Genomic DNA, 19875 nt, shown 5'->3' on the forward strand with positions numbered 1-19875 from the left:
AGAGAGAACCTGAAATCTACCAGTACTAGAAAAAATGGTGACTCTACATGCTATAGACATTGCAATTTTTATTTTGACCCCGACTCTGAATTTGTGTCATGTGATCGTTGCTCACAGCTCAATCAGCTTCACAGTTGCCCTGAGGAGAGCAAATTTTCAGTTTTTTACAGAATCTGGTTAGAGCAAATTGTAAAATGTAAAATAAAGTGATTTGGATTCAATATATTTATACTTAATTTTGGGTCAAGCTTCCCAACAGAACTGGACATCTTTGGATGTTGCACATGAGTAGTTCAAGGACTGTCAGAAAATGGATAATTAAATGCTTCTTCCTGTTTCAGCAGTTTCTGGCTGTCATTTTGACCATTGTTGAAAACAACATGCCTCTTAAATCCACCGTTGGGTTTTAGGGTTTAGAGGGTTAACTAACCATTGCTGAAATCAGAAGGACTAACTTCAAACCAAAGACTTTGCTCCTCACCTCTCCTCCACTGCGATGAGTCCAGAGATGCCGTCTTCCTCAGCTTCTTCCTCGCCGTCTCCAGCTGGCTGCTGTCGAAGAAACGAGGGGAGAACGGAGCCAGCGGCAGTGAGGCCGATTCAGACTCACACTGAAGGTTCCTCACTGGGCTGCCTGTGGGACTATTCTGCCTCCTTTCCTCGACCTGCTGCTGGTCCTCTGAGGGGGGAGGTGGGGGAGGGGGCGGGGGAGGAGGAGGAGGCGGGGGAGGAGGTGGAGGCGGGCCGAGTGAAAGAATAGATGGGGAAGCAGAGAGGGGAGGCAGCGAGAGGAAGGGAGGTGAGGAGTCGAGGCTTTGGAGATCGACTGCAGGTAAAGACACGCTGTCGTAGTTGCAGGCGTCAGGTGGAGGAGGAGCAGAGAGTTTTGGGAGATCTGAGATGCAGTCGGTCTGAACGCTGGCCGCCTGGGTGCTGGGCTGCTGCTGCCCCACTCGCCTCCGACTGTGAGTTTGACTCAGACGTAGCCGGCTGGACTTCAGAGTCACCTGTCCTGGGTAACGCTGTGAAGAAACATGAGAGTCCGTGGCAATGGTAGCTTCAGATTAATACTAAAACATCATACATAAGAACATATTTAAATATCAGAAGTATGAAAGATAAACTATAAACAGGTACACTCTCTGAATCCCAAGTAGTTTCTGGGCATGTCTTCTGTTCCTTTCACATTTTTCTTCACTGTGGGCTAATTTTCCACTGCAATATAAAGTTGTGCACCTCTATGAAAACAGAACAACCACAGCTAGAAGGAAAGAGAATTGTCTTTTGTGCAGTATGACAATTTAAAATGTCAAAAATCATTTTTAAAAAAGTAGTTGAATTTCTTTAATTACTTATTTTTCTAAAACTGAGAAAGCTCTACACGTTATTTGATATTTTACTACTCCCATTTTTATCTTGTTTTCATACTTGTTCCCTATCTGCTTAATATTTTGCCAATTTTTAAATGACACGTAGGATAGAGTGATTTTGATGGCATATCACAATTTTAGGCTTACATTTCATAAAACTTCTCAATGAACTGCTTGCTATACATGATGTGTTCAAGGACCATCAAGATCAAGATTCTCTGATAAATGGTGTAAATTTTGGTGAGGGGATAATGTGAGAGGTGTGATATCCAAAGTCAAAAAACCTTAAAAAGATGAAAAATCCAATCAAAATCAACCAGAAAACAAAAGTAAAGTTGAGCTGAAGCTGTTTGAACATCGTTGCGTCTTCAGAATAGGCTGGTGGAGATAAACAGTGAATGTCTGAAGTGAGTTCTTACCTGTTTGAGGCTGCGAAGCCTGTCTAGGGTCCTCTGCCTCTCCTGGCTCACTCTGGCATTTCGCTTGGCTTCGTCATCTTCATCAGCTTCTCCTCCCTTTATAAGAAACATCAAAGCTCAAGTGATAAAGATGTTGATTTTAGGTCGTGCAGGATTACTGTTCGCTCTCATTTTTACTACAAATTTTAAAAGTTGGACAGCATTTCATTGATGAAAACAGTGTGCTGTATACAGTGATTTAACGAGTATGTGCCACTACAGACAAAAGAAAAGATAAACTACTGTTTTAATGTAAACACACTTGTTTTACAAACTAAATGATGATTTTGCTGTGATAATGGACTTGTAACTCCATCTTCTCACAGTGATTAATCAGGGCTGATGCCGTTCCATATACAACAAAATGTAGTGAGGGTTAAGTGAGGCTAAGTGGGTTAAGGGTGATTTTTATTTACACAAACTTTTCCTCCCATTATAATGTTCAGCACTATTTATAATAGAAGAGGTCCAGCTGCTGTCTCAACTACAATTGCACATTGCTTAAAAAGTTTTTTACTTTGTGAGCTCACCCACAGATAAATAAAACCCATTTAGTTTCCCTCCAGTTTATGTGACTTCATGCTTAAATATCCTGATTTGCTCCTTAAGAAAAAATTGCAAACTTTAAAGACACCACAACTGAAAGGCATCTATAGTCTGGACCAAATGAGTTGCCCTGAAGGTGTGAAAAACACTAGACAGCAACAAAAAACACTGTCATTTGAATAGATTCAGAAGAGATATCAGAATGACTTATTGTGAAGCTGTATTACATGTTAGCCTACAGACATTTCTTCTTGACATCCCATCAAAACAATCATCTCCTCATTAAAAAGCCAACTAAGCACCACCACCCTTAGTCAACACAAACCAGGAGGCCAAAATATATTTGGAGAAGCAGCTCAGTACTCAGCTTTCCATCTACTCCAGGTAAGACACTGACGATGCCAAAAAAAAAAAACGAATACAACCCCACTTCAAAAATTCTAAACTAACCCTTTAAAGATCTTCTTGTTCAAATTTTTCCTCTTGTATGTTGATAAGGTTATCCATAATATCAACCAGCCCACTTTGGTTTAAATCTACACACCCTAGGACTCACGGCTTGACTCTTGGACAGGGATTGAACCTTCAAACCCACTAGCCCAACTGACCCCACCGAACAAAGCTTAAACCTGACAACAACAAAAAAAAAATTACAAGGTCAGAGCACAAGACCCTCTTTAAACCCTTTGAAAAGACCTACTGTTGTTTAAAGACGGTGATCCAAGCTGAAAGAGAAGCTGCTCTGTTGTTAACTTTGCTGTTAAGAGTGTAAGTGATGTGTTTGTTCACTATAAATGTTTATTTACAGCACAATCAACTGACTAAAAGTGGGAAAATAAACAACTTTATTTAACAGCTCATTTGTAAACGCACTGTGTACATCTCATCTTATACAGCCACAGGCTGATAAGTCTCACCTGTTGCAGTGAGGAAGGAGAACTGCTGTCACCATGACTACCTTGGCGCTGCTGTATCTTCTGGTTGTGATTGACGATGCAAATTTCCTGTTGAAGAAAAACAGAGCATATAAATGATGCAGTAAACTGATCTGCAGCTGTGAGAGAAGACAGCTGCACCTTCCAGATGGATCTTGAAACTACAACAACTGAAAGTCACAGATGCCGTCATTAGTCTTCTGTCCTTACCTTCTTGCTTTTGAGGTAGGCTTTCTTGGCGGTGATGCGGCCCCTGCGGGCCTCGAGCTGCCGGGTCCTCTGCTGTAGGCCGCTGAGTTCTTCATCTCTGAGGGGTGACGGTGGGGACACTGGGTCTTCTTCACCCTTCATAGCATCAGGGCTCTCAAAAGCATCATAGTATACCACCTCATCCTGCCGCTCTGTTGGAACATCAGAATAGATTCACTAAATACTGCTTGTAAAAAGGCCTCATTTATACAGCGGGTATTAATCACCTCTGACTCTGACCAAAAGAAAATACATTTACATACACAAATAAGTTAAAGTTACTCTTTACACGAACATCACACATCGGTGAAAATCAGAATCAATAATACCGGCAGAACACTACTGGTCCTTTTCCAAAACAATAAATCACTGAAGGCAGTGATTTGAGAACAACTTGTAGGGTCTGACAATACCTTCTAAAAACTGATGTCTGCAGTTTGGTAGAGCTCAATCAATCATAGCCTTTTGAAGCAGATACAGAACCTGATTGTCATATACCAGTCAAATTAATCTTTAACCTTAACGTGCGACAATGATTTTTGCTCAGGGTCCTTTAACCCTCTGAATCCCAAAATTACTGGTGGGTTTGAAAGGAAATGGTATCTTTTAAAAATAATAAAAAAAACATTTTAAGATGCTGATTTTTCACAAAAATCAGTGTTTGTTCTAACCAGAATCTGTAAAAACAAACAAACTACAAATTCTCTGCTTCTCACAAGTGAAAGCCATTACTGACCACAAGCTGTAACCAACTGTCAAAAATTCTAAGAATCATAATTCGACCTGCAGGCTGCATTTGCACAGAGCATAGAAGACACAAGTATATAAAATCAAATATCTATATCATGTTATAGCAGCATAGTTCTTACCCTTCTTACATGTGGGCGCTTGGAAAAATGTTTAACATGTGAATCCAGGTTTTTGATTTTTTTTGTGAAATAAGTAACTACAGAAAGTCAACTTTTTTTCTTTTTTATGATTTATGACATAACTATGTCATACTGCACAAAACATCTTTTGAAACAGGCGCAGAACATTATACTGCAGTGAAAAGTGAGTGAGAACGTGACAGGAACAGAAAATTCCCAGAAACGGGTTGAAGTTCAGAGGGTAATGCCTCAAATATTCTAGGCATTTTTCTGTTCTTCTCATGTATCACTGATACGCAACATTTTTGGTGCAGACAGATACTAATAAAACAAGAGTCTGTCAGATTGATGCTACAGAAGTTCAAACTGTACTAAAACATGAAAGCAGAGTGTCACCTGTCATCTGTCTGCGCAAACTCTGCAGCTGTGCAGTCAGCAACAGCTCTTCACAGCGCAGCACCTCAGCCTGGATGTCATACAGCTGTAGCTGTAACTCGTAGTACAGCGCCTCCAACTGGTCCAGGCGCAGCATGGCATCCTCACCACCCTGCAGACTCTGCATCTACAACCATACCACCACAATAACATTAGATTTGCACAGGCCAAAGGGCACAGATTGATTTTCCAAAGAACAACCTGACAGTGGGAATTGAACCTAAGGCTGTGCTGATCTTCTCTCTACGTGCTAAGTGACAACAAAGACGGAGCAGTTTTAGTGTAGTTTCACATGTACAGCAAACATTTGACCTGACAGTCATTCCCAATGAGTCATTTCCACTCTCGCAGACCAGGATGTTATTCCCTCCATGACAGGATGCCAGAGCAATGAGGTCATTTTCCAACACTGCCATTATCTTGCATTTTCCCTTCTCTTAACTAAAGTCATGTTATTGTGGATTCTGACACACTCACTGAGCATCACAAGCTTTTTAAGAACACACCCAGATAAAGCTGAGATTCACAGATGGACAGATGTTGGTGCACATCAGTGATTAAGTTTGTTGTGAGTTGCATCAGCGAGTTGTGTTACCTCCTCCTTCAAGCCATGTTTCTTCTGTTCCAGGCAGATTTCCTTGGCTCTCATCAGCTGCAGAGTTTCTTTGGAAACGGCGTACTGCAGCCGCTCCATACGTTCAACCGCTGCTGTCCATGCAGACTTTCCAAACTTCCTCTGGTCAGCACGCATCCGCTCATATAGAGCTACAAGACATACAGTACATATGACTGTCTGAAATCTACAAGAGCTGTCATGATTAGGTTTTAAAGGCTTTCTCCAGTAAAAATAAAACAACATCATATGTACACATTAACAAGGTAAAACGTTTTTACCTTGTTAACATATCCATAATATGTCTTTTTTAAGAATCAATTGTGTCAATTTGCTGGGTGAAACTTTCTGTATCATTATTAAGGAGAGGAACATGAAGGAAAAAATGCTAGAAATCTCTGGTGTCAGCAGCTTTCATGAGAAGACTTTCTTTTTTTTCTCTGTTGCAAAGCATTGGAAAGTGAATATTTTGGAGTTTTGGACTGACAAAAAAAAAGAAAAAGACATTTGAGGACACCTGTTTCAACTGACATCTATAATGGAACCTAATAATCAAGAAAATAAAGAAGAACTTTATATGAGAAGTTTAGAATTAAGGTCAGTTATCAATGCCAGTTTTTATATGCACCGATACCTAAAAGCTAAATTGTAGACATAGAGCCATCTAAGCTGTTGGAGGAGCTTCTTTTTTTTAGTTTTGTTTTTGCTGAAAATTCTATTGAGATAGAAATAATGAAAATAAAAATCTAACAAAAAAGAAAGTAATTAACAGATTGCATAGCATAGAAAAATTGCAGTCCTCTGAGACACAATTTAAAAAACGTGTTTTATATTTGCACTTCAACTCACAGCTGAGCATGTTCTCTGCAAAATCAGCTGACATGTTTCCTTCCAGTTCATAGCTTAGGTTGTTTGAGGATTAAAATACTTCAGGAGTGAGGGAGTGTTGTTAAAAAAAATCACTTTGGTATGTCAGAGGTTGGAGATTCGGATACCAGAGAGCGAATGTTTGTTTTAAATGATTTCTGTGGCACTTTGTTATAAAGTAAACATTTAACACAAAGGTTCAGAGGTCACATTAAAAACAATGCCCTACATTCAAGAGAGGAAACACCTTCCGTTTGTGTTACCTTTCTGAGCCCGAGTCGTGGTTTCAAAGAACTTGACAGTCAGGTCTTGAATGGAGAGCACAGCGGCATGAGCTTTCTTCTGCCACTCCTCATCCTCTTTCCTCAGGCTCTCCACACGACGAGGCCCCAGGCGCTCCGTCTCCAGAGATATCTGACAGGAGTCAAAGCAGGTCATTAATGCAGGGTAAAAATGCTGTCTTTACATCTGTACAGGGAACAAAGTTCAGACAGTAAAAGGGGTTTTCAAAGTGTGACACAGAGAGTCCCTTTTCAACAAAATCCGTCTTTGTCATCTCTCCTACATTATATATACAAAAGTGACATCACACTGAATCTGAAAACTGCTTGTACACTCCCTGTGTTCAAACCTAACTTAGCTATGACTTAGGAAAGGAGAAAGATTTTCATTGCCAGCGATGGTAATCAGGCGCCAATTGAACTGAAATGCCTCAATTGCCTCTTTGAGCTAATTCCTAGTATGCACCTATCTATGGCAAACAGTTTTAACATTTAACAACTTAATTCGACCATCTGGAATTAAAATTGCAGACATCGACAATGTAATTTCCACTAGACGTAATTTAACTGCGACTAATTTTTTTAATAGTATATTTTATGAATATATATTTTATAATATCATTGTGACCAGTCATGACAACAAATAGGTATCTGTAATGTAATTTTCACTGGTCAAAATGATAGTTGTAGATATCTCAAAGAACATTATGTCTTGTCTGAATTGTTGTGCACCAAGCAACTTGCACAAGGCTAGATAATTAGATATTGGTCTAGCACAGCATTTGAACAGTGTTAGTAGAAGTGATGGCAGCTGCTGTGGTGGATAAGATAGATAGAAAAAAGGAAGAACTCATCAGCAAGGAGTTTGTGGAAAATAAGAGCTTCAGTCTTTAGGGACTTGTGGTCAAAGTTAACCAGGACATTGACCTAAGCCTGCTCTGACATGATGGTGAAACAACATGTGTATGTGGATAAGGTTGGGTTGGTTGTTGAAATACTGAATTGAGAGGAACTGAAGACCTCTTGAACTTGAATTATGACGAGTCAGAATTTAATTGCTGATATATGAAACTGGCATTAGAATTTGTCATAATTCAGCTGCAGATTGTGAGTTGAGGACATCTGAAATGTTATTTTAGGAAGAAATGAATTACAGATATCTGCAATACACATCCAGTCTAGCTATTAAAAGTTACAACAGCTTGCCACACCTGTACCTTCCACTTCATGCAGTATCTTTGCCTCACTTGGGTCCCTCCAAACCCCCACTTCACCTCTGCCTCACACTTTGAAACCCCCCCAGTTAAGACCTTTTATATAGTGGTCTGCAATACCAGCTAATTACAGCAGATGGTGGCAATAGTGAGAAAAAAGTGACCAAGACATGTCTGTGCATATTTGTGTCACACTAACCCAGTGTCCTACTAGGCTGGTGGAACAATAAATAAAAGGATGCATTGAAAGATCTGACTACACTTGGAAGAGAGGAAGTTTATATTATGTGGCAAAGCCCTGAGGTAATTCTTGACCAGCTCGTGTCGAGCCATGTGAAAAAGAGTGAGAAACGGGGGGGAAAAGCTGTGCCACGTGGAGCCCTGTCCTCAGTGTTGACTGAGAAATTCAACCCCTTCCAGGAGGAGAGAACAAGGAACAAAATGTACACAGACTATAAGCTAAACTCCTCGTGTGGTCTCATGTGCATACAGTATTATATTAATAACTCAATGCACAACAGATGTGTGCTGGTGCTCAAAAATAAACAAGAGCATAGCAATCACCAACAAACCTCAAAGGCCCTGATTTATGTTCACCAGCAGTGCTCAGTGTTTTGTGAGTGTGTGTGTCTGCACGTGAGGCACAAGAACAGGGAGTGGTTTTGGGGTGAAACCAGGAGCGACAGGGGGAGGAGAGATTACATCAGAGACCACAAAGAAAAAGTCTAGCAGGAAAAAAAATAATTAATTCAGGAGTGAGACAGTCCAAAAGAAAATGTTTAAGTAAAAACTTAACTTGAGTTCAGTTCAACCATGTTCTCATTGTTAAGGCATCCTTTAACAGAAAGCATAAGGTTTCTGATCTAAAAGAGCAACACTTACATGTGAACACACAACAGCAGGGTCTCAAATTTAACACCCACAGTGCAACAAATGACAGTGAAATGTGCCCTTCAGCAGATCAGTCAGACCGGGTGACACTGACATTTAAAAGCGTCTACTGTTTAACCTCTTTGCATGTTGTTAAGGAGCGTGTTGTCCCCACTGACCTCTGCAACAAATCAAACTACAGCCAAACGTCTGCATCAAGTTGGCTCGTGACCGTCAGTCTGTTAGACTGGTTTTATGCAAAGCAGAAGGCACCCACACAGAAGGCAAAATACATCTTGTGCTTTTCAAGTAAAATAGCCTAAAGCTTGTTCAAACATTATATGACAGGAGATTTCTTCAATCATATATTGTTCATGAATACTTCTACAGATTACATACATGTAGAAGTATTGGAAATGCATATAAAACTAATACAAATCCGTACTTTTAGAGAGCTATCACACAACTGTCAATAAAATTACTTGCCAACAACCCTGTTTATTAAACATCAGTACCCCAAAACTTGCTGGTGGTTTTAAAAGACATGCTACCTTTACAAAATCACCAAAATTACATCTATCAGGCAGAAACTATAAAAACAGAGAGAATTGTTGGATTTTGGACATTCCAAAGTTCCTTGTCCTACTTATCTGTGACATGCCATTCGATCAGCAAACTTAACCATATCTAAGCTTAAAAATCCCATCAAAGCACTTAATTCTACAAATGTCATTGAAAAATTTTCCAAGAATAAAGTGCAGAATTTTGGAAAATGTCTGATGAAATTCAATTTGCCTTTTGTTTCTTTTTGTGATGTATGTCATTCTAACTTTGTTAAACTGCACAAAAGACATTTTTGAGTTCTCTCTATTTCTAGTCATGGTTGTGATTTCTCTGTAGAGGTGCAGGATTTCATATTGCAGTAAAAAGTCAGCCCTCAGTAAAAATGTGAGAGGAACAAAAACATATGGAAACTGCTTGGAATTCGAGGAGTTAAAATGTAAGACATTGACTTAAGTAGCAGCAGAAGCAGATACATCGTCTCTATATACTCCACATGTTCCTCTTGTTTGTCAAAACTGGTGCCTACATTACCCACAACCCAACCTGACCCCCAACTGTTCAGTCAGGGATTCAGGTGTGTTACTAGAAACTATTTCAATTCTAATCTGTTTAAATTAGAACAGTTTTTTGCTTGTAGTGAAGAACTGAAACTGTGCAATGCACTGTATGTTTAACAATCAGTTTTATGATATCTTAATGTGTAAATATAACAATGATAAATAAAAATGTATAGGGATAGTGCCAAATTTTGTCTGAAGTCTCTATTGTTACACAAGTTATTTTTGTGGAAAAACTGTAGTCACTAATATGTAGCTTCAGCAAATTTCAGTTAAGAGGAAAACTTTCATTTATTAGTTTTCTGTTTTTGTTTATTGTAAATGATCGGTGTAATTACATTTTAAAATGAAAGCAAGAAAGATAGATCCAAGGTGCAAAAATTAACAGATTTAAGAAAAATCTGTAAAGCTACTCTGCGAACATTCATTCATTTATTTTTCTATGAACGATGTACAGTATATTTGACTGGTTGAGTTAAACTAAAACTTTCAGACACCAGACAGGATAATTGAGATAAAACAATATGATATCTCTACCTGCATCACTTCAGTCATTATTCTGTCACGGGAAGAGCACTTCTGTTCTCTGCTATCACCTACTAGTATCACTGAATACTAGAAGCCTAATCCCTGTTTCACACAACAATGCAAACACTATTTATTCATCATGCCTTATAATGATATGGTGTACAGCTTTAAGTTGATTTGGAGGCAATTACACCACAATTCTGTCATATTTTAGTTGCATGGTAGCTTTGAGTCCAGACCAGTAATGTTAATGTTCAGATGTCTATAAATACCTGCAAACAAACTACACAATTTTACCGAATCAGCTACGGTGTCTAGCAAAAATATTCACCCCCCGTTGGCTTTTTACCTATTTTGTCACATTACAATCTCTAATTTAAATCGTTTTTTACAAATCTGCGTTTTATTTGATGAATCTGCACAAAATAGTCCGTTTTGAAGTGAAATGAGAAATTTATATATACAAAAACAATTTTTAAAAATAAAAAGTGAAAATTGACATGTGCATATGTATTCATCCCCGTTGTTACGAAGTCCCTAAAAAGCTCTGGTGCAACCAATTACCTTCAGAAGTCACATAATTAGTGAAATGAAGTCCACCTGCGTGTCATATGGTCTGTCAGTATATACACAACTTTTCTGAAAGGCCCCAGAGGTTGCAACACCTAAGTCAGAGGCACCACTAACCAGACACCACCATGAAGACCAAGGAACTCTCCAAACAAGTCAGGGACAAAGTTGTTGAGAAGTACAAGTCAGTGTTGGGTTATAAAATATCCAAATCGTTGATGATCCCCAGGAGCACCATGTGAAATCCATTATAATCAAATGGAAAGATCATGGCATCACAACAAACCTGCCAAGAGAGGGCCACCCACCAAAACTAATGGACCGAGCAAGGAGAGCATGAACCAGAGAGGCAGCACAGAGACCAAAGGTAACCCTAAAGGAGCTGCAGTGTTCCACAGCAGAGGCTGGAGTATCTGTCCACAGGACCACAATAACCTGTACACTCCATAGAGCTGGGCTTCATGGAAGAGTGGCCAGAAGAAAGCCATTACTTTCAGCTAAAAATAAGAAAGCACGTTTTGAGTTTGCAAAAAGGCACATGGGAGACTCCCAAAATGTATGGAGGAAGGTGCTCTGGTCAGATGAGACTAAAATTGAACTTTTTGGCCATCAAGGAAAATGCTGTCTGGTGCACATCCAACACATCTCATCACCCCAACAACACAATCTCCACAGTGAAACATGGTGGTGGCAGCATCATGCTGTGGAGATGTTTTTCAGCAGGAGGGACTGGGAAACTGGTCTGAGTCGAGGGAAAGATGGATGGTGCTAAATACAGAGATATTCTTGAGCAAAACCTCTACCAGTCTATAAGAGATTTGAGACTAGGACAGAGGTTCACCTTCCAGCAGGACAATGACCCTAAGCATACTGCTAAAGCAACACTTGAGTGGTTTAAGGAGAAACATCTAAATGTGTTGGAATGGCCTAGTCAAAGCCCAGACCTCAATCCGTGGTCAGATTTAAAGATTGCTGTTCACAAGCGCAAACCATCAAACTTGAAGGAGCCGGAGCAGTTTTCCCTTGAGGAATGGGCAAAAATTCCAGTGGCAAGATGTGGCAAGCTCATAGAGACTTATCAAAAACGACTTGCAGCTGTGATTGCTGCAAAAGGTGGCTCTACAAAGTACTGACTTTAGGGGGGTGAACAGTTATGTACATTGATGTTTTCTGTTATTTTGTCCTATTTTTTGTTTGCTCCACAATAAAAAATAATCACATCTTCAAATTTGTAGGCATGTTCTCTAAATTAAATGATGCAAACCTTCAAACAATCCATTTTAATCCCAGGTTGTGAGGCAACAAAACATGGAAAATGCCAAGGGGGTGAATACTTTTGCAAGGCACTGTACCAGGAAGGTTGTTTACCACACATTCTGTATACTAACAGAAGAGAGAAACGGATGTAACTGAGTAAGGTCTCACACACCTCTGGCCAACAGCTGTTGGTGACTAACAAAAACACAGACGTGTCAGATTTGCTGAAAAAAAAGGTGACGTCAGTTCCCAGGGTGAAGTGCTAGGATTACAGCATGGATGCGGCCATGGTGGTCCTTATCTCATTTGGTTAAAATAGCAAGTAAAGACCTTTTGGTGAGTGACGCAGTGATAGATACTAGGCAGTCTTTACCAGGCAGAACGAACCATGTAGACCAAGTGTAAAAAACTGAGATGATAACTTCAAAAACCAACAGCAAATTTTTCAGAGATACACAATAGGATTTTAGTAGAGGCTAATTGATTATCTTGGGATTTATTGAAAAAAAATAGTATATCTTTTTGTAGGTCGAGGTGACAAAACAGCGGTACATACTGGCAATAGATGTTTCATCAATAGCAATAAAAAAAAAGTTTGATGAGTGCCACGTAAATGCATTAGAGGCAAACTGCCATGAAAACAAATAACGAAAACATTTCAGTAAAGTTCAGTACCATGAACAATCCCAAGCAGCTCATAAACAGCCAGGCATGTCTGCTGACAATGAAGTCTGCTACTCTGCATGACTCCTACTGTGACTTCCATGCGGTCTCCCTAAGTGCAGTAGTCCGTTACCACCTGGGCATCCTGTCTCCCCATTTGCACCCGCAAACCTCCCTTAGCGTGAACTGGTGGTTGTCCATGTAAGCCAGCTAAAAATTTCCACAGCCCTGTGTCCCCCACCACCTCCACATAAGCAATGCACTCCCGATAGCCCACTACTTGATGTCTGTGGTGCATGTGGAGGCAGAGGACAGGGTACCTGTCCACTGAGACCTGGTCCTGGTCAGCTCCTAGTATTTTCGTAGATGTGTAGAAGCTTCGCCCTGTTCATGCTCCATGCACCTCTTTACTCTTTCATTTAATGTGTATCAAGGTGAGATCATTCCATTACCTCTATTTATTTATATTAATATATGTTTTTTTTAAAATCATTGTTGCATTACATCAAAATGATTACAAATCAGCTTTGATAAACAGATTTAAGGGTTATAAATGAATAAATAAATATAATAAAAATAAAAATGGGAGTTTTGAAATTTGTTGGTTGCTAGTAAATTGAGCTGAAAGAATGAGTTGAATGAAAGAAAATTCAGAAGATTCGAAGCAGAGCAGAATTCATTACAAAAGTAATCGTAGATGAATCATTTGATTTTATGATTTATGCGTGTAGAAATCTTTTCTGTAAATCATTGTATATCCATTAGAAATGCTGTTGTGGTTATCTGTATGTTTTATTATTAATATAACCAAATCAAAATCCAGGGAGAATATTTACTTAATCTTTAATCCAGGTCACAGAACTACTTAATTTGCATACTATGCTATGGGAAATTTGTATAGAATTTGCTTGACAGATGGAGGCACAAGCAGTAGGTGTAACAGGGACCAACATGACAACAGTTGCTATGTAATAATGCAGATGATGTGAAACACTAACTGGAGCTCACTGTGGCACAAAACCATCTCAGACATGTTACAATGAAACCACATTTTTAATTCATGGTTGGCCTCTGACCCTGCAAGTAACAGGACACTCACACTGCACCACCCCAACATGTAACATGGCCATTCCACAATGCAAAACTCCTCAAAATACCTTACATTCACTGTTGTTGGTTCATTCTGGACATCAGTCATCCATCTGTCCATCTGCTCTGTCATTCATGAGTTCAGTTCAATTTAGATGTTTACAACGAAGTAGAAATACACATCTGAATAGTCAATGTACAGCTGCAATGATTGTTCAGTTAACTGACAATTTATCAGAAACTATTCTGTTGTCATTTTTTAAGCAGAAAAAGTTTCCCACATATCTGTCACTCATTTGACATTTTAAAGAATAAACAATAAATCAATCACAAAAATCATCAACAGACAAGTCAATTATAAAAATACCCATGGTTTGTAGACTTAATTTACTGTAGAACTACCTCCATGACCCCACTGTGAATAACTTGAACTAACACAAAAAAAGCACCAAATTGTGTAAATATTTTTCAGTGCATTCCCTCTACTGTTCAACGCCTCTGGTCAACTAGTTTGAACCTTAACTCCAGTTCATTACAACAGTCTAGCTTGTAGCTTGAATCTTGTGGTGGTTTAACAACACCCTCTCACATGCCACATGTATTCACACTTGCAGATGAGATCAGGATAGGCTGTAATTCTAGCAAGCAACTGACACCCGACAGCTCGTTTTTTTCATCCAACCTTTACAACACCAAATAGAATGCAAACTGTATGTAAATTTAAATATTCTGTGTGCTAATTCCTGACTCTCTCTCTGTCCCTTTCTTAACAAACGAGAGAATCTCTGTGATCCCCTGACTCATCAGTTCGAGAGAAACCAGCTCTCTCTGCCAGAGGGATTCATTTGCATACAGCTTTGTTTTCAGCCGTTGGATCGCCCTGGGGGGAGCAGGTGGTAGAGCTGGAAAACTTTTCCATCATGCAGAGGTGAGATTCTAAAACTGATCCATAAAGCATGTCAGGAGCATGCAGACTGAAAAGTCTTCAGGCAAAACTTTTGTGGGCCAAGGTGAAAACAGCTCAAAAAAGTCTTGAAGATTGAAAAAGAGATATATTAAATCTTAGGAAAGACATTTCAGTGTCTGTTTAATTGGCTATGACATAGCAGAGCTGCAATCTGGCTGACATGATGTGTCATTTCTTGTTAGTATAAAATGGTAAAACATGCTGGTATTTTTGTAAATTATCTACTAAAACACATTGCAACTATCACTATGTAAAATACACAGCATGCTATAGTATGTAGATTCAATTGGGGACACAGCTCTTAACAGTAGCATAGGATAAGCCCCTTAAAGCACTGGACACTACAATTCCCATAATGCAACTGAACAGCACATTTAATTACACCGCTATTTTTAAACCCCACACCTCCAGTTTCAAACAGAAATCTACACAAAAATTAGCCTGAACTCTAGGAAGATTTTGCATTTTCTACAATTACCAACCACACATCTCTTCTACATTTTTTCTACAGTATCAGCAAGATTCTTAATCTCAGAAGATAAGGCTGGCAATGCAGCTTAAAGGATTAGTTCATCTGCATTAATGGATTGCACAAATTACAAAACAAAAATGCTAAGCATTCACTGGTTATTGCTACTCAAATGTTAATATTTAATTTGTTTTCATCTTCTGCAAAGGTAAATTGAGTATTTTTAGTTTCTGGACTTTCAAAAATGCAAAACAACAATTTTAAGATGCCCCCTTGGGATGTGGTACATTCCTGGGATCTCATTTAACATTTCCTGACACTTCATAGTACACAAAATGTATCAAAAACAATCTGCAGATTTATCAGTTTCTCTATATTTTTCTTACTGTCAATGAATCCCCAAAAAGGTAAAAATAAATAACAAATCACTCCTTCTCTTTATAAACATCAACAGCCTTTAACCTCTTCAAAAACTAATTATGAATAAATATTTCCCATAAATTTTGAAGCTAGTTCTAGCCAAGCGTAGTCAACACATGCAAATACGGCATTTATAGAGGACTATTTCAAGCTGTGGATTAATCCACATTTAGTGCACTAATGAGTGTATCAGGCAACTGGATGCATACATTGTGCATATGAGACTTACTCAAAATAAACAACAGTTCCCATGTTCATTGTAACACAGCACCCAGTGCAACAGTGTAACTCACTGATGTGTCCTTTTTATTAGTGTTAATACAAAAACGGAGTTCTGAAGCTTAGAGGAATGATCGTGCTTTGGCTACATTGACATTACTCTTATCAGTGGAATCAACTCATTGTCAGTTTTGGCTTTTTTTTTGTTGCCGACAGTAAGAAAACCATATACAATCTGATTTCTCCTGTAAGAAAGAGTGCTACATACTTTGCGGTGATTCAGTGAAATTTCTTAATTTAGATCAGCACCCGCCCAAGAACCCAAATACCATCATAATACACAGTCATAAACACACGCACAGACATACAGTCACTTGTGCTGGTTAGTGACACGATGCTGCATAAGCATGCTGTGCAAAGGAATGTAGTTTAGAGAAGGGAAAGTACTCACAACACAACAGTGGGTGAACTGCTGTCTTTGAGAGAGAACAACAGATAAGTACAGAGACAGACATCGAATATCACGTGTTTAATTAAACAGCATCCTATATTGTGTAACATAATATTAAAGCCTGAACAGTCCAACCAGAGTCACAGACTTTGATCAAATTCTGCTCATGCCATTTCCCATGCCTCACTCTCTACCACTGGCACACTTCCCTCATGGTCTCAGTCGATGGACTGATCTCCAGATGGGATCTGGCAGCTGGTGGAGTTATGTGGAATGGGCACACCTGTATGCAGCGGCTACTTGGGGCATAAAAGATTTGTTGAGCAGATTCTTAAAAAAAAGCCAAGTGTCCATGACATGTACACTGCTCTCTGGTAAAACATCCAGAATACGAAGCCTTGTATTTTATAGCTGTGCTGTGCTTGTCAGTGATTTCGCACCATGAGGGCAAATTTTATTTTACTTCTTACCACAGAGTCGAAGTCTCAAATTGTGAGAATGTAAAGTGAGAAATGTGGAAAAGCCAAGGTGAAGTTAGTAGGCGTAGCTTGGCTTGCTGATTTGGCCTACTCACCTACACACTCAGCAGTTGGATTAGCAGTAGCACCTCATGGAGGCAGTTAAGGTCACAACTCAGTTTAAATCTGAACACACTGACACAACAGATGTGTCCATACGGGTATAATGGTTTGAATCTGTTTAAAGTGAGACTTCCTCAGTTTAAATTAGAAAATCTTGGTCAAGTGAAATTGTACCTACTCTTACCAATCAATTGATCACACAGAAAAAAATGTGCATGTTTTCTGTCGATAAATTTAATGGGTCTCAGTACAATGAGTACACTGTACCTGTTAGCTTCTGACAATCAATGACAAGTTGGTCAGATGAGAGCATATCGACCAATCAATGGACCTAAAGCCTACTGCCATATCATGAACATCCTTATATTAGCTCAGAAATCAAACACAAAAGATGGTCCTTTCTAGTGCAGAACCCGGCTAACAATCACCACATTTTTATGGTTTCTTTATTATCAAAAAATGTAGTGTACATTCATGAGTATTACAAACAGCATCTGCTTTGTGCTAACCAACATGGGTTAAAAATTAGCAATTAAGTTGTGGCCCTCTGTTTAAAAGGCATATTATCTCAATTTACTATGAGGCCCACAATCTCAGACTTTGAAAACCTCTTCTATAGATGTCTATTATATTGGGAGTAATGAAAGAGCAAGAAAGGGAGTGATTTCAGACACATCCAAAGAGTCAAACATTGTTTTGTGGTGGAAGCAATTTACTTCGTTGGCTGTAAATTGTACCATATTGTAACAATTTTGTAGTTTGAGCAGGCCTTTTAGAAACACCTACGATAATGGAAAGCAGCACATTAAACACCCACAAAGAATGATAGCAGCAGTGAAGTAGTATGTTATCAAAGAAAGCAGTGGTCATTTCTTCATTATATCTTAGTGATGGTGTTAAATGTGGCCAATTTTAGTAACTTCCTGTCCAGTTTAGTCATTTGTTTGGTACTTGTTTAAACCTCTGAATCTCAAAAATCGCTGGCAGGTTTACAAAATTGCCAAATTTCACATAATTTACCAGAGCCTGAAACTGTAAAAACAGGGAGAACTGTTGGATTTTCAACTTTCTTACAGTTCATCAATCAATCATGTAAAGTTAAGCAAATATCAGCTTTAAAAAAAACACCTTTTCCTACATTTATTCTAAATGTCTTGTTTAGAAATTCACCAAAAACACATTGCCAGCTCTAACCCGCTCTTGTGAAAAACATAAATCTCTGTGGTCAGCAACTGCGAAGCCATTAGTGACACTACGACTGACAGCCATTTCACACAATTCAGGGACTTTTCAGCTGAATTGCAGGCTGTGTTCACACAAAGTAGATAGGAGACAAGAATGGAAACCAACTGAAAATGTAAAATCGTACAATATCTATAGTATGTAAAGTCACCTTTTTGGTCATCATCGGTAACACATGTGACACTTGGAAAAACGTACATGTTGATGCAAGGGTTTTCCCAATTTATGCTAAATAAACAAAGACATTCAATTGTCATTGTTCACTTTTATACTAATAGCATTATAACCTACCGTATATTATAGAAAAGACATTTCTAAGTTCTCTTTGGTTGTGCGGTTTCCATAGGGGTGCAGGACTTTGAATTGCAGTAAAAAAGAGCCCATTGTGAGTAAAATTATGACAGTAGCAGAAAACGCACAGAAACTACTTGTGATTCAGCGAGTTAATGTAACATGGACTTTCATACTAGTAGATGCATCCACTTTGATGGTCTATTTTAAAATCATCAAATGCATTTGCTTAAAGAATTATTGTATGTATCACTTCTTCATGCTGGGCTTTATAATGTAAAGGAAGCTAGTGGGACTCTGACCTATTGACCGAACCAGGCACGCGTTAACACTGAACCCAGCTCTATGAAGGCTGTGAGACAGTAGAGATTAGTCTGCGGATTTACTACTTTTTCAAGCCTCTAATGAAGAAAAGCAACAAAGAGAGTGGAGAAAGAGTGTGGAAACAAGAAGAGTGTGCTGAGGCTGCAGAATTACTGAGTGGTTTAGTGGCTGCTGTAATAATACTTATGCTGGTTGTTAAGCTGCTCTGGGCGGGGGAAAAGCCTCTCTGGCTGATCCTCTGCCCTCCACAGACCCTGGATGCAAAGCTAAAGACCGGCTACTACACCATCATCACCACCAGCACCAATACACACAACAACTAATGTTAATGTGTGCTTAGGAGGGTAGGCTCAATGGAAGACATTACCATGCAGTGGTTCAAGGGTCATTTCCCAGCACTACCAAACCACAAAAACAGCACTGTAGCTGGTAGAGCGCACTGTTAAAGGGGCAGCCTGACACAGGTCAAAGAGTGTTTCAGGACAGACCACTTACTTACATTGAGAGCTAAACCTACTTACATCCAGCCCTAAAACAGATGGTATTTGTATCTGTGTGCTTGTGTGCATTACCTTAATCTGCTGTCTGCGCAACATTGCCAGTTCCCTCATGTCCCTGAAGGGCTGAAGCAGGTAGTGGTAGAGCTGAGTTGTTGCCTCCAGCAGCTCTCCATACGCCTCATCCTCCTCGGGGTACACCTGCAGGAGCTCCACCATGCTGTCTATGGCTTTGTGCTTGTCCAACACCTAGGATAAATCATGCAGAAAACAAACGTGTGGCTGGGGTTTAGCGCAGTCTACGTCCACAAAACCAAACATGTTCTACTTCAATGTTAAGGTACGATTTCTATCAACAAAACCCATGAAAAGAAAAAAATATCAACTCTCAGACTGGCTCTTTATACCGCTGAGCACACCTGACCTCAGCAATAAGCCTCATCATTTCTACTGCAGACCTGTATCTTAAAAATGAGTCA

At 39.2% G+C, this 19875-nt stretch overlaps 1 protein-coding gene across 1 annotated transcript in view; it reads right to left on the reverse strand.

The window, feature by feature from the left end:
* Positions 1-19875, reverse strand: part of jmy (junction mediating and regulatory protein, p53 cofactor) — a 32442-nt gene that overhangs the window by 1142 nt on the left and 11425 nt on the right. Inside the window, exons 2-9 of the mRNA XM_023273061.3 lie at positions 19472-19645; positions 6606-6756; positions 5458-5627; positions 4824-4989; positions 3520-3710; positions 3292-3378; positions 1790-1885; positions 482-1022 (exon numbers count right to left, since the gene is read on the reverse strand). Of these exons, the coding sequence (XP_023128829.2) occupies positions 482-1022; positions 1790-1885; positions 3292-3378; positions 3520-3710; positions 4824-4989; positions 5458-5627; positions 6606-6756; positions 19472-19645 (1576 nt within the window). The remainder of the gene's footprint in view (positions 1-481; positions 1023-1789; positions 1886-3291; positions 3379-3519; positions 3711-4823; positions 4990-5457; positions 5628-6605; positions 6757-19471; positions 19646-19875) is intronic.

The sequence above is a fragment of the Amphiprion ocellaris genome, chromosome 17 (genome assembly GCF_022539595.1).
Source record: "Amphiprion ocellaris isolate individual 3 ecotype Okinawa chromosome 17, ASM2253959v1, whole genome shotgun sequence".
Lineage (NCBI taxonomy): Eukaryota > Metazoa > Chordata > Actinopteri > Pomacentridae > Amphiprion > Amphiprion ocellaris.